Raw genomic sequence first — 15,219 nt, 5'->3', positions numbered from 1 at the left:
GCTTTGGGCTACCATCAGGTATGCCGGCAGGCGGGCTACTGGAGTCGCCTGATGTTGAATCAGGACAACTGGTCTTGGTACATGGAGTCAACTCCCTGGCAGGAGGTGAGCCTCGCAGGGCATGGATCTCCTAGCCACTCGTCTCAGCCACAGGGGTATCAAGGTTAGTGGCCAGATCTAGCGATCTGGTACAGACGTGCAAGTTGCGCTGGTGGCCCTGTGGGGTCTGTCTCGGCGACTTTTATGCCTTTCCCCCATTGTAGTGGCTTCCCCACAGAGTGGAGGATGAGGAATCCCGACGATTTTAATGGCTTCAGATCCTGGGTGCGCCGATTTCGGCCGCCTGGTAGCGGAGGTACCCTGGCGGTAGCCAGGGCAGGAGGTCCTCCTGTCTCGAGGTCCCATACTTCCTCCTGTTGTACAGTCACTGACTTGCTCAACAGGGCTATTGGAAGCCAGACTTTAAGGGACCGGGGTCTGTCCGACCCGGTCACCTCAACAATGCTGAGGGCACGGTAGTCTTCTTCCGGTGAACCTACCGTCGTGTCTGGCGGACCTACATCTCTGGGTGCAAAGAGATGGAGTGACGTCCACGGACGTACTCGGGGTCCATCGGCCTGCTGTTTTTACAGCTTGGTGGATCAAAAGAAATTAGCTTAGAGCACCGTTTGGGGGCAGATTTCAGCCTTGGCTGTGTTCTTTCAGTGGCCTTTCTGCGGCCGTTCCCTGGTGGGTACCTTTTTTTGTGGAGGGGGCTTATCCTATACCTTACCCCCCCTTGGCCCATCTTTTCCCCCATGAGTTTTGACTCTGGCGCTCTCGGTTCTTCGGGAATCTTCCTTTTGGAAACATCAGAGAGATTTTCTCTTGACACTATCTCAGAAGTGGCCCCTTTAAGTGGCTTTTACCTCTGTTAGAGGGGTTTCTGAGTCGGCGCTCTTGTCTTGCAAGCCGCCATGTTTGATCCTTCATAGCCTTAGGTGGCGGTGCGTCCGCGACCTACCCTTTTTCCGAAGGTGGTTTCGGCTTTTTCGCCAGAATAAGGACATGGTTTCTCACATCTTTCTGTCCTCGGCCGCCGCATCCTACGGAGGTTGCCTTTCATACTTTAGGCGGGGTACGCACTTTGCGGGTATACTAGCCTGCTACTGCTCAGTTTCGGAAGATCTGACTCTTTAGTGTCGGTGTCTGGTCCACAAAAGGGGACCGACAATCTCGTTGCCCACCATTTCACGGTGGATCAGGTAGGCTGTCATACAGGCCTGTGTTCTTAAGGGGCGGGCCCCCCTTTTCCGGTCCGACAACATGCGTCGGTCTCAGGTGTGCGAGGCGGCGACTTGGTCGTCCGTTCACAGCCTTTCCAGAATTTACATGGTTGCTGTGAGTGCATCTTCTGATGCTTTTTTTCGCCCGCTAGTGTTTGCAGGCGGCCGTTTGAAGTTGCATCTCCTCCGTTGAGGAGCTCTGCTTGTTTTGGGGTGAAGTTAAAATTGGTTTTACTGATATATTTCCCACCCCTCGTTTTTTGACACTGCTTGGGGACGTCCCACTTGTCAAGACTTAAGGAGCTGTGTCCGTCCATGGACTATAAGAGAAAATAGGATTTTTTGTACTCACCGTAAAATCCTTTTCTCTGACGTCCATGGACGGACACAGCTCCCACCCCTCCTTTTTAGGTTTGTACTGCTTGTTACGAACTGAGGCTGCAAGCTGCAGTGAGGAGGGTTATGTCTGGAGGGACCGCCCCCTGGGCGGGGCTGTTCAACTCTGTTAATATAACATGTATTTAACCATTTAACATGTTTCTGCCTAGTCCTCTCCTGTAAACAGGGAACATAACCCACTTGTCAAGACTTAAGGAGCTGTGTCCGTCCATGGACGTCAGAGAAAAGGATTTTACGGTGAGTACAAAAAATCCTATTTTTTCAGCGCCCAAAAGCTGCTCCAAAGATGCTGCTCGCAGGACTCGGTGTGAAAGGGTCCATTGAGATGCATGGAGAGCGTTTTATGAGCGTTTTAATAGCGATATTTTTAATGCTAAAATGCTGTAAAAGCGCTTCAGTGTGAAAGGGGTCTTACAGTAGTAAGAATGGGGAGGGCTTTGTTGCAAAATATAGAACACCGGACAATATGTTAAATATCTGGCAGCCAAAAGGATAATGTGCGTCTGTATGTGCAGACCACTTCATCTCTGTACGGGGCAGCCATGGTGTCGGTCTCCATTTTTTGTTCTTTGCTTCGTGACTGGCAGGTGTCTATTTTCTTGTTTGGAGTACAGGAAAGGTGCAGCCAAAAGGAGGGACCGTACCTCCTACAGATTTTGTAAAAAAAAAAAAAGCTAGCCTCGTATGTATAAACTGCAGTGCATTCAAAATTCTTCCTCCTTTAGGGTCAGTTCTCCCCACAAAAAATGCACTCCATATGCATTCCAGATGCATTTTTGCTTACAGTTCACACCACAAAAACTCACTTTGAATGAGCTTCTGCATGCACGTTTTTTATGTTTTCAATGCACTGGAAGTGCGTTCTAGTGCAGTAAAAAAACAAAACCGGTATAAAACCTGTACTGGTGTGAACTATGCCATTGGAAGCCATATAATCTACTGTCTGTGCATTTGTGATACAGAAAAAAAAACGTACTGGACTGAATCTGGTCCACTGCCCTCCCTTTTTAGAACCAAAAATCTTAAAACCGCTTCTGTGGACAGGTGTCTTCTATACAGGCAACAAGCTGAGATTGAATAGGGTGTGAGGGGGCGGCTCATATGATAAACAAAAGGTCTAATGTGCAATAATGTTTAAATTAAACTGTAAACTAATGCCTCTATATTCATATTAAAGTGCAATATTATAAATTACATCAATATGCATATGAATGTGAATACAAAGTGAAAATAAATAAAAGTCTTATGCATATGACTGAGTTATTACATCCAATGTGCTCCATATGTGGGTTCAGCATTTTGCAGTTGTCATCACAGCAACCAGTGCCATCTGTCTAAGATGCAATTCCCCCCCCCCCTTTTTTAGAGGTTTCCTGGTGTGTTTCCAGGACAAGAAGTGAAGGGAAATCTCTTCAATGCAAACATTTTGGCTATACGTACTTTTAAAATCTACAGGCCAGTGTGTTCTTTATTAATTGAAAGGTTAATTTTGTCATTCCTTGCTAAAAGGTTTGTGTATTTTGCAGGCTTATCTGCTTCTGGGACAGTTTCTTGTGTTACAGAAGGATTCAGACGACCTCTTTAAAGACTGGTTGAAACATTCATGTGGAGCGAATTCCCATCAAGCAGAGTTATGTTCATCTTGTCTGCAAGATTGGTGTTCATCCTTCCTCTGAAGTTCTTAAACTTTAAAGTTCCATATTTTATTGACCTTCAGTTTTACATTCCATTAGATTAGCTTATGTTTACTAAATTGTTTGCTAAGGAATACAGATTTAAGATAAAGTTACCTCTGTGCAGCCTTTACACCATGTCACTAGCTTCCCCAACTATATTGTACATCATCCATTGACCAACAAGAAGGTGTGTACATAAAAAAAAAAAGCGGAAAGAGTCTGCATTAAAAAGCAGGACCTTCTGTTCCATTGGATTTTAATGACGTGGGGAAAGCTCCCATCCTATAAGGCAAAGTGTGTCTGTTTCAGAATTACTTAGTAAGCGGAATGGCTGCACAAGGGGGTAAAAATATAAATCACTCATATCTGGGAGTGAAAGGCAGAGCATTTCTATAGAGCTGCAACAAGCTGAATGCCAGGAATTCAGCTACTTTGCAAAATGTGCTGGATATGTAGGGGGTTAAATCCAATGAGGTGCATGCTACCCTGTGGGCATCTCTTTAATTTTCAGTTTACATTTCTTCTGAGTGCCATAAGCATTGCTATGCTTCTGGTACTTTGACGTTGGACTCTGAGAATGCAGTTGCATGTAGCTGCTGTGCCTGCCTCACCCCTCCCCTTTGTGCTTTGTATTAAGTGTACTCCTTGACAGAATACATAGGCTTCTTGGATTGAACAGTGGAGGGGGAAGGGCAGACATGTGTGCAAGAAGAGTGTCTGTCCTGTCAGAGCCCTGGGAGTATTGTGATAGCTGCACTTCCGTAGCTCTGGAAAACTGTTGTATGTAATTTAAAGTGATACAGGAGGTGGCATGCACCTTGTTGGACTTAAATCGGTATGCCAGCACATTTTATAAAGTGTCTGAATTCCTGGAGTTTGACTTTTTATATAAAAACGGTTGACATCTTGTATTGGGATTATTTCTTCTCATAGCCTTTAAAAAAGGACTCGAGGAACACTTGTCACTAGTTTTAAATGCATTTTAGTAAGTGAAACTCCCAATTTTGTCTTGATAACTAATCTATTATTAGATATATCTGTATTGATTTCCTCTATTCCATCTTTTGAAATGTTCCTCTGCATGTATGTTAAACAAAAATAAATAAATAAATACACCGCTTTCCTTCTCAAGCTATACTTTTTTCCTTTGTGACATTCAGCATTGCACAGCCAATTCATGCCCTGTGAGCTCTTGATTACACAATACTGCTGTCGTTTTCTACATGACATCTGATACTCGGTGGTGGGGATTTACTAAAACTGGACTGCAAAATCTGATGCAGCTCTGCATAGAAACCAATGCACAGCTGCTGAGATGTGCGACAGTTGATGAATTTTGGAAAATGTAGTGCCAGGTCGGTACCCACAGTGATGACATGGGGGCAATAATTCACAAAATTGCCTGCCCACCACCTTACAATGGAAGAGGTCAAAGCGCATTTTTCACATTGCACACATTCCTAGAAAAGGCTATAGAATAAGCGGGTTCTGTGGAACAGTTTATCGCCAGCACACTTTGAATTGTCAAAATCAACATCTAAACATTTATTACTTTCTAGACCTCTGTTAATTGGCCCACAGAGTGCTCTTCAGGTCTAAAGTCATGGCACAGTCTCTGGTAAGACCTAGTCTCTAAATCGCTTTGCAAGCAAAGCCATTTGGCCCAAAGTAAATGCACATCTGGAAGCTCTATCCTAAACCCACTGCACTGATCTGGTTAGAATTTGACCTTTGGGCACTTGGCTCTGCATGGTGGTACTGGGTTTATGTACTGTTGGCTGCAGACTGCTTTCCATGTCCAGAGCCGTGGCACAGTCTCCACTCTAAGCCAGTCTGAGAATTCAGGTAATGAGTAAGGCTGCTCGGGCTTCATTGTTGGTACAAATGTGCATACATTTTAAATTTCCTGCCACCATCATCTTACTATGGTTATGATAAAGGTGAAAGAACTGAGCGCTGGTGTCATTTCCTAAGTGGTAAAGTGTTGTACACATGCTTTGTATTGTTTCACCATTCAACCAGGGGAAGTGTCTTTCTGTTGCTGCTCCTCATTCTGAGACACTGTGAGGATTCTCTGGTCCCTAGTTTAGTTCCCCAGCCTGTCTACAGTTCCCCAGCCTTTTGCTACCTCTGGCTGCTTGTGATTTTTTTCATCAGCATTGGCTGCTTGGGTTTGTAAATATACAAGGCTTTGCCTCATTTTGGGCCTAGTTCCCTGCTACGAGGTGCGACCTGTGATTTCAAAGATGAATAAGGGATGGTTATTCTGCTATAATGGGTGACTGTCTCTGTTGCTGGGAGTGATTTTTCTGTATCCCTAGAAGGAACTGATGCCTGTAATGTAAATCCTGGTACCCATATTACCAGATACCTGCTGGGCTGAGACCTCCCATGCCAATTATAAGACCTTTCTTATCCACTAAGGTGTTTGTTTTTTGCTCTGCAGTGTAGTTGAGTATCATGGGAAATGTAGTTCCAAAACATCTGGGGTGTCAGTGGTCACCATCACTGACCACCAACTTGGTAGATGGGGTGTTTTTTTTGGCAAAGCTTAAAGCGGTTGTAAACCCCCATCTACTCTCCTAACTAGTAACACCTTCTTAAAGCTAGTGTCCCACTGCATCCATCTATCGTTATCAAGTAAATGTCACTATTCGTTTTATTGTTTAAATCCTTACCTTTGTGAAGTCTCTTTCCTCTACTATGCCGGCGCCATTGTTCTTGTGGTCTTCCGCGTCTGCTACAGTGAAAACTTCCGCCCACAGTTGATTGCGATGGCTGTAATCCCGCGCGTGCCCACTATACACTTCTCTGTTCTCTGTTAATTTACTTTTACATCTGTATGCAGCCCTAGCTGCATCAGTAATCCAAGCTTCCCGCTCTCGTGGATTTGTTTTGCACCGTCTTCCTCTTTCATACCTTGTGACGTAAGGAGTCACAAGGTAAACATCCATGAGCCTCTGCGGGCAGGGGAGGAAATAACACAGTAAACATCGCGCGATGTCGGGGCTGAACAGAGATTTTGGCCGGCATGGTCTCGGCTGGCCGGACAAGCTATCAGACGGCGCTTGCGCGGAGTGACGTCACGACTCGGGATATCGGCGATATCACGAGAAGGAAGAAGGTAAGGAACAAAACAAACAGAGAGACACATTGGGGATATAAAGATAGATGTGTAAATAGAAAGAGTGAAATTTGGGTTTACAACCGCTTTAATTGAACAAGCTGAAGTTGGATGCTGTTTGGCTGCCATGCACAGCAGCATTCAATTTTGCACTCTCCCAGTTTTAGTACATCAACCTCTGATTCCTGATGCCTCTAGTGCTAGGGATGTGAGACAATCTCAATACATGAGATCTTGGGATGGAGTGGAGCAACCCCATTCCTCATCTACTACTACTACTACAGTAATCCCTCATAGACAATCAGTTTACCTCCCATTCAGGCTGCACATCTCATGTCCTCTGATTCAGCTGCCCAACCTTCAGTCTTCAGTTTTTTTTTTTTTAGGTTTTGTTCTTACCATGTTCGTTACAGGTGTATCTCAAAAAATTAGAATATCAAAAGGTTCATTTTATTTCAGTAATTCAATTAAAAAAGTGCAACTCCTATATCATATAGATTCATTATACACCAATATATTTTAAGCATTTTTTTTTCATTTTGATGATTATAGCTTACCAAATCCAAAATGCAGTATATTACAATATTGTGAAAAAGTTCAATATTGTAGACCCATGGTGTCTGCTAATTAACGCAAAAACATCTGTAAAAATTTTCTGAGCCTTTAAACGGTCTCACAATCTGGTTCAATAGGCTACACGATCATAGGGAAGACTGCTGCCTTGACAGTTGAGAAGACAGTCATTGACACCTTCCACAAGGAAGGTTAAGTCATAAAAGGTCAATGCTTAAGAAGCTGGCTGTTCATAGAGTGCTGTATCCAAGCATGTTAATGGGAAGTTGAGTGGAAGGAAAAAGTGTGGTAGAAAAAGGTGCACGAGCAACAGGGATAGCCGCAGCCTTGAGTGAATTGTGAAGCAAAGACCATTCAAGAATTTGAGGGCGATTCCCAAGTAGTGGACTATGGCTGGTGTCAGTGCTTTAAGAGCTACCACACAGACATGTCGTGGACATGGGCTACAACTGTTGGAGTCCTTGTGTCAAGCCACTGCTGAAGCAGAGGCCCTGTCAGAAGCGTCTTACCTGGGCTAAGGAGGGGGAAAAAAAGGGACTCTTGGTTGTCCAAAGTCGTCTTTTTGGATAAAAGTGTGTTTTGCATTTCATTTGGAAATTAAGGTTCTGGAGTAAGAGTGGAGAGACACAGAATCCAAGTTGCGTGAGGTTTACAGTCAGTGATGATTTGGGGAGCCATGTCATCTGCTGGTGTTGGTCCACTGTGTTTTATCAAGTCCAAAGTCAGTGCAGCCGTCTACCAGGAAATTCTAGAGCACTTCATGCTTCTCTCTGTTGACCAGCTTTATAGAGCTGCTGATTTCATTTTCCAGCAGGACTGCCCCCACACTGCCAAAAGTACCAATATCTAGTTTAATGATCATGGTATCACTGTGTTTGATTGGCCAGCAAACTCACCTGACCTAAACCCCATCGAGAATATATAGTAATGGCAAACTTTGGCACCCCAGATGTTTTTGAACTACATTTCTCATGATGCTCCACTACACTGCAGAGTGCATGAGAATCATGGGAAATGTAGTTCCAAAACATCTGGTGTGCCATTGTTCACCATCACCTGTAACGGAATGACCCATGACACCCAGAGACTTTGTGAGGATGGGGGATACTCCTGTGTCAGCGTCACTGATAACTCTTGGGTCTGAGTCCACCCTGTGCCCTTTGGGCATGGGGTGGCAAGTGAATCATAATTCATGTATTACATGAGATGGGACATCACTGATAGTTCGTATTGCAGGATTTTGAGATACTGCAAGATGTTGGCCCAACCAGTCAATAGTGACTCATTCTATGATTAGCCCTGACTAGTGATATGCTAATTGAGTCAGGCTCCTGGAAGACATTTAATTGTGTGATAACACTGTCTGAAGCCTATTGATGCTCAGAGGTGTGAATAGGTGTCAAGCTGTATGCGGAGACGGAACCTCTGCCTACGGAACTCAGTGTGTGATGGTGTTTTGTTTGTTATGCTGTTAATGAAGGAATGTTTAGAAATTCGCTCAAAGAATGTGATTGAAGCCCCCCAAGGTGTGATGTGTGGGTGGGGACAGTTTGATTGTTTCTGTAACCTGTGTACTGTATATAAGCTGAGAAGAAACCATTAAAATTGTCTTCATTTGAAACAAGTACAGAGCTGTGTGTCTCGTCTTGATTCTAGGGAAATGGGAGGCCTGCTGGTTTGTCTGTGTGTCAGATGAGCTGTCATGGATGGGATGGAAGGTCGTAAACGGTGGTGACCGTTACAGTGGTGGCACAGCAGTGGGATTATTCCATCGCTTAAAGGACGGCTACAAGGACACAGGACGATGGAGACGCTGTATGAACGGCTGAAGCTCTCTTCCCTCAAGGACTTACTGGAGAGCCGGGGCAGATCGTCCTGCAATCGTAAGAGAAGGGACATTATTACAGAGCTTGTCCAAATGGATAGAGCTGAAAGGCCCAGCGTAACAGAAAGGCCCAGCATAACAGACAGGACACCCGATGAAGAGTTTTTTGACCGGGCTGTTAGACGTGGACTGGCACAGTATGGACCTAATCCTCCACCGGAGATCATAGACCGGGTTATAGTGGCTGTCGATGCCACTTGGCTACAGCAAAGAGGTGCTGCAGCAGCAGAAGTCACAGCAGCACCAACTGAAGAGAGGGGAGAGGTACAGATGCCAGTCACCATGGAAGTGGAGTTCCAGGGAGCCGGGGCAATTGGCCCCTCTCCCCAGCAACAAGCTGTGGTGGTAAAGCGTTTACTCCCAGCTGAATCGCTGGCGGCAGGGCAGGATGCTACTGGCTGCTCCACACAACTGCAGCTTGAGCTGACATCGGGGGATGGGACCGTGGTCTCCCCTCAAAGCGACCCAGCAGAAGGGCTGGCAACAGAGCAGAGTGCCACAAGCCTCTGTTCTCATATAGCAGGAGAGGGAGTTCCTGTGGGAGTGGATGGGACTGTGGTCTCCACTCAAAGTGACCCAGCAGAAGAGCTGGCAACAGAGCAGAGCGCCACAAGCCTCTGCTCTCAACTAGCAGGAGAGGGAGTTCCTGTGGGAGTGGATGGGACTGTGGTCTCCACTCAAAGCGACCCAGCAGAAGAGCTGGCAACAGAGCAGAGTGCCACAAGCCTCTGCTCTCTACTAACGGAAGAGGGAGTTCCTGGGGCAGTGGATGGGACTGTGGTCTCCGCTAACACAACCCCAGAAAATGGTGCGTCACCGTGACAGGAGGATGTCGGCTTGGCTTTGCAAGCATCGGGGGATTTTCACCTACCAGTGGATGGGACTTCAGTCTCCACTGGTATACCCCAGGGATGGGGGCCAGTTGGCCTAGATCCCCAATCACATGATGGACTGAGCCCAGTCACCCTGTCTTCTCTCCAGCGGCTGAAAGGACTCCAGGGAGAAGGGCCAGTCCAGGCCTCTCCCCAGCGGCAGGCAGGTTCTCTGAGAGAGACAGAGGTTGGCGGGGTGAGTAATGCTCTGTTTGGAGCAATTTATTTGGGGTTCGGTATGGATACCAGCATTGGAGGACTGGATCTACTGACTGACTTCGGAGTCAACCCGTTCGGGGTCTCCTCCTGTGTCAGTCTCCCACCGAAAGGGGAGAGATGTAACGGAATGACCCGTGACACCCAGAGACTTTGTGAGGATGGGGAATACTCCTGTGTCAGCGTCACTGATAACTCTTGGGTCTGAGTCCACCCTGTGCCCTTTGGGCATGGGGTGGCAAGTGAATCATAATTCATGTATTACATGAGATGGGACATCACTGATAGTTCGTATTGCAGGATTTTGAGATACTGCAAGATGTTGGCCCAGTCAATAGTGACTCATTCTATGATTAGCCCTGACTAGTGACATGCTAATTGAGTCAGGCTCCTGGAAGACATTTAATTGTGTGATAACACTGCCTGAAGCCTATTGATGCTCAGAGGTGTGAATAGGTGTCAAGCTGTATGCGGAGACGGAACGTTTGCCTAGGGCAGCCTTTCTCAACCAGTGTGCCGCGGGACACTGGTGTGCCGTCAGAGGTTCTCAGGTGTGCCGCGGGGTCAGTGGAGAGAAGGCAGTCAGATGAGCTCTCCTGCCGAACTGTGAGAAGCTCTGTCGGCTTCAAAAGTGAAAGTAAAGTGCAGAGGAGTGTGCTGTGCTCTCTGCTCCCCCCTAGAGTGCAGTACCCGGCTGAATGAGGAATCTGGAAAGGTACTGAGCTAGATTCATTTTAAAATGGCTTTATACATGTGTCTCTGTGTGTGTCTGCACATGTAAGTGTCTGTCTGTATGTGTGTGTGTATGTATGCGTGTGTAAGCATGTGTCTGTATGTATGTGTGTATGTTACTTTTAATCCTGACCTTTACCACCGGTTTTAAGCCCATAAAAGCAGCATCACTACACCGCAACCGTGCAATGCACACAGTTGCGGGGTAGTTGCAGTCAGAGGCGGCTCTAGGCTTTGTGAGGCCTTAGGCAAATCTTAGACACGAGGCCCCACTTACGCCCAACATGGGAAAAATAATTCAAGCAATAGAAATTAATTGTATAAATTACATATATTAAGAGCCTTAAATCCTATGAACTATGAATTCAGTGTTTAGAATTTTCTTTAACCAATTACTCTTTAATCATATATCATTAAACATATATATATTACCTGCTCACTGATTGTGTTCTAGAGGTTATTGCAAATCATTACCGCTCACTCATTGGTTGCTAGAGGATACTGCAGATTATTACAGCTTACTGATTGGTTGCTAGAGGTTCCTACACATTATTACTGCTCACTGAGTGGTTGCTATAGGTTTTTGCTTATCACTTACTGATTGGTTGCTAGAGGTCACTGCACATTATTACTGCTCACTGATTGTTTGCTAGAGGTTACAGCACATCGATACCTCTCACTGGGTAGCAGGCAGAATTGTGGTGTGTAATGCACTTGTTAGAGTACAGTTTGTTGGATGACAGGATGCAGTTTGGGGTGATGGTGGCAGCATTGATGTGAGGGGCAGAGATCACTATAATAATTGGGAGTAAGGTGATAATGACAGGAGGCAGGGTGGTAGGATGCCAGAGGTGGGGTAGGGAGGAGTGATAGGGATGTTGCTGACAATGAGTAAGGTGGTAGGATGTCAGCAGAGGGGGTGATGGATGGGTGGGGTTGTAGAAAGCTGGCAGTGGGGTACAGAGGGGATGAAGATAAGTATGACGATGGGGGTAGGATGGTTGGATGCTAGAGGTGGGGTACAGGAGGAACAGGGGAATATTGATGACAGGGGGTGGGGTGGTAGGATGCCAGGCACACAGGGATGATGAGGATGGAGATGATGGTGACAGGGGGTGGGATGCCAGGCACAGGGGCATGATGAGGATGGAGGTGATGGTGACAGGTGATGGGGGTGGTGGGATGGCAGGCACAGGGGGATGATGAGTATGGAGGTGATGGTGACAGGTGATGAGGTGGTGGGATGCCAGGCACATGGGAAGGATGAGGATGGAGGTGATGGTGACAGGTGGTGGGATGCCAGTCACAGGGGGATTATGAGGATGGAGGTGATGGTGACAGGGGGTGGGATGCCAGGCACAGGGGGAGGATGAGGATGGAGGTGATAGTGACAGGTAATGGGGGTGGTGGGATGGCAGGCACAGGGGGGTGATGAGGATGGGGGTGATGGTGACAGGTGGTGGGATGCCAGGCACAGGGGGATGATGGAGGTGATGGTGACAGGTGGTGGGGCGGTGGGATGGCAGGCACAGGGGGATGATGAGGATGGAGGTGATGGTGACAGGTGGGGGGATGCCAGGCACAGGGGGAGGATGAGGATGGAGGTGATGGTGACAAGTAATGGGGGTGGTGGGGTGGCAGGCACAGGGGGATGATAAGGATAGAGGTGATGGTGACAGGTGGTGGGATGCCAGGCTCAGGGGGAGGATGGAGGTGATGGTGACAGGTGGTGGGATGCCAGGCACAGGGGGATGATGAAGATGGAGGTGATTGTGACAGGTGGTGGGATGGCGAGATGCCAGGCACAGGGGGATGATGAGGATGGAGGTGATGGTGACAGGTGGCGGGGCTGTGGGATGCCAGGCACAGGGGGATGATGAGGATGGAGGTGATGATGACAGGTGGTGGGTTGCCAGGCTCAGGGGGAGGATGAGGATGGATGTGATGGTGACAGGTGGTGGGGTGGCAGGCACAGGGGGATGATGAGGATGGATGTGATGGTGACAGGTGGTGGGGTGGCAGGCACAGGGGGATGATGAGGATGGAGGTGATGGTGACAGGTGGTAGGATGCCAGGCACAGGGGGAGGATGAGGATGGAGGTGATGGTGACAGGTGGTGGGATGCCAGGCACAGGGGGAGGATGAGGATGGAGGTGATGGTGACAGGTGGTGGGATGCCAGGCACAGGGGGAGGATGAGGATGGAGGTGATGGTGAGGGGTGGTGGGGTGGCAGGCACAGGGGGATGATGAGGATGGAGGTGATGGTGACAGGTGGTGGGATGCCAGGCTCAGGGGGAGGATGAGGATGGAGGTGATGGTGACAGGTAATGGGGTGGTGGGGTGGCAGGCACAGGGGGATGATGAGGATGCAGGTGGTGGGATGCCAGGCACAGGGGGATGATGAGGATGGAGGTGATGGTGACAGGTGGGGGGATGCCAGGCACAGGGGGAGGATGAGGATGGAGGTGATGGTGACAGGTAATGGGGGTGGTGGAATGGCAGGCACAGGGGGATGATGAGGATGGAGGTGATGGTGACAGGCGGTGGGATGCCAGGCTCAGGGGGAGGATGAGGATGGAGGTGATGGTGACAGGTGGTGGGATGCCAGGCACAGGGGGATAATGAGGATGGAGGTGATGGTGACAGGTGATGGGGTGGTGGGATGGCAGGCACAGGGGGATGATGAGGATGGAGGTGATGGTGACAGGCGTTGGGATGCCAGGCTCAGGGGGAGGATGAGGATGGAGGTGATGGTGACAGGTGATGGGGGGGATGAAGATAAGTATGACGATGGGGGTAGGATGGTTGGATGCTAGAGGTGGGGTACAGGAGGAACATGGGAATATTGATGACAGGGGGTGGGGTGGTAGGATGCCAGGCACACAGGGATGATGACGATGGAGATGATGGTGACAGGGGGTGGGATGCCAAGCACAGGGGGATGATGAGGATGGAGGTGATGGTGACAGGTAATGGGGGTGGTGGGAAGGCAGGCACAGGGGGATGATGAGGATGGAGGTGATGGTGACAGGCGGTGGGATGCCAGGCTCAGGGGGAGGATGAGGATGGAGGTGATGGTGACAGGTGATGGAGTGGTGGGATGGCAGGCACAGGGGGATGATGAGGATGGAGGTGATGAAAAAATAAAGGAACACCAACCATAGGATGGACTATGGGTGTCCTAAAGTACTACGGTGCCACGTCCTAGCATGAGTAGAGGATTTAATGTTTGGTGGAATAATGGACTTTATAGGCACCACTGGTTGACACAGAATATAACATTTTTTATTGATACAAGCCCAGAAAGCTGGGTAATTGAATCAACAATTACAGTACAGAAAAACAATATATAAAAAAAAATTACTACATTAAAAACATTGGTAAGCATAGAATATCTCTAAAATGCTAATAACCCAGAGGGGTTATACTGAAACCACAAACAGTCCACAAGGGACAGCAACAACAGTTGATGAACAAACGTAGACTTTGATTGGCGTTTTTTGATAAATAGGCTCTACATGTTTCGCAGGTTACTGCTTCTTCAGGAGCTTAAAAAAAAACTTTCTGGAAAGGAAAACATAGACTATTATTGGTTTCAGATTTTTATTTATCATTATATGTTTTGTAGATAGAAACAAATAGTGTTCCTTATGCATAAGAGCACTATAATGTATGACCCAGGTTGCCACAAGTTACCATGCGAACAGTGCGAAAAAGGTTCAAGTGAGGGAGGTGTAGGGACATGCCACATACCCGTGTGAATAGAACAGATGTGTCCGTATAGTGACCCGTCTTCGCCAATATAGAAGGTTGGCAAGTAGTTACGGGTATAACTAAATAGTAAGGCAGGAGAAAAGAAGGATATATATATATATATATATATATATATATATATATTGTGAGGGGTTAGCTCGGTAGCGGGGTGTGTGACCCCTTGGATGGGTTCACCACACACTGAACTTATACAGACTGGCAATCAAAAACGGTTGAAAACAAAGTTTCTTGTTTATTTTTCCATCTTGCTGGAAAACAATTTCAAGTATCCAAACAGCATAAACAAAATCAAAACATAAAATAAATCCTAGCCACGCTGGGCGTCTACCTTCCACACAGGAACCTATCTATGAAGTCTAACACAGCCTACCGCTGGATAGACAGTGCTGCTCATACAGCAAACAATAGTCTTTTGATTTTGTTATCACACAGAAAAAAACAATGGTCTCCTCACCTCATCAGGCACTGCTCTCCTACTCACACAGCCTTAGGAGTGATGCAGCAATCAAGTGGTAACCCTCTGGCTACTTATAAAGGCCTTGATTGCTTTATTCTGAACAGCTGAAGTTTTCTAAAGGCCTCTAGCCTTCTTCTGTCTATGTTTGTAGCCGACGCCCGATAATAATCTGTGTATCGTCTAAACAAGGCAGAAATGTATGTCCCGGCAGTGACAACACCCACAGATTTACCTGACTTCCTGTC

At 47.3% G+C, this 15,219-nt stretch overlaps 1 protein-coding gene across 5 annotated transcripts in view; it reads left to right on the top strand.

Moving 5' to 3' along the window:
* LOC120937639 (barrier-to-autointegration factor-like protein) overlaps positions 1-15,219 on the top strand; it is a 270,321-nt gene that overhangs the window by 206,389 nt on the left and 48,713 nt on the right. For 4 of the 5 annotated variants that reach the window (XM_040351025.1, XM_040351026.1, XM_040351024.1 and 1 more), the window contains exon 3: positions 3,191-3,548. The exons of the other annotated variant lie outside the window; for it this stretch is intronic. In XM_040351025.1, the coding sequence (XP_040206959.1) occupies positions 3,191-3,340 (150 nt within the window). In that variant the 3' untranslated portion in view covers positions 3,341-3,548. Of the gene's footprint in view, positions 1-3,190; positions 3,549-15,219 lie in introns of those variants that run through there. 5 annotated transcript variants of the gene reach the window in all.

The sequence above is a fragment of the Rana temporaria genome, chromosome 4 (genome assembly GCF_905171775.1).
Source record: "Rana temporaria chromosome 4, aRanTem1.1, whole genome shotgun sequence".
Taxonomy (NCBI): Eukaryota; Metazoa; Chordata; class Amphibia; order Anura; family Ranidae; genus Rana; species Rana temporaria.
This window is presented reverse-complemented; position numbering and strand designations above follow the sequence as displayed.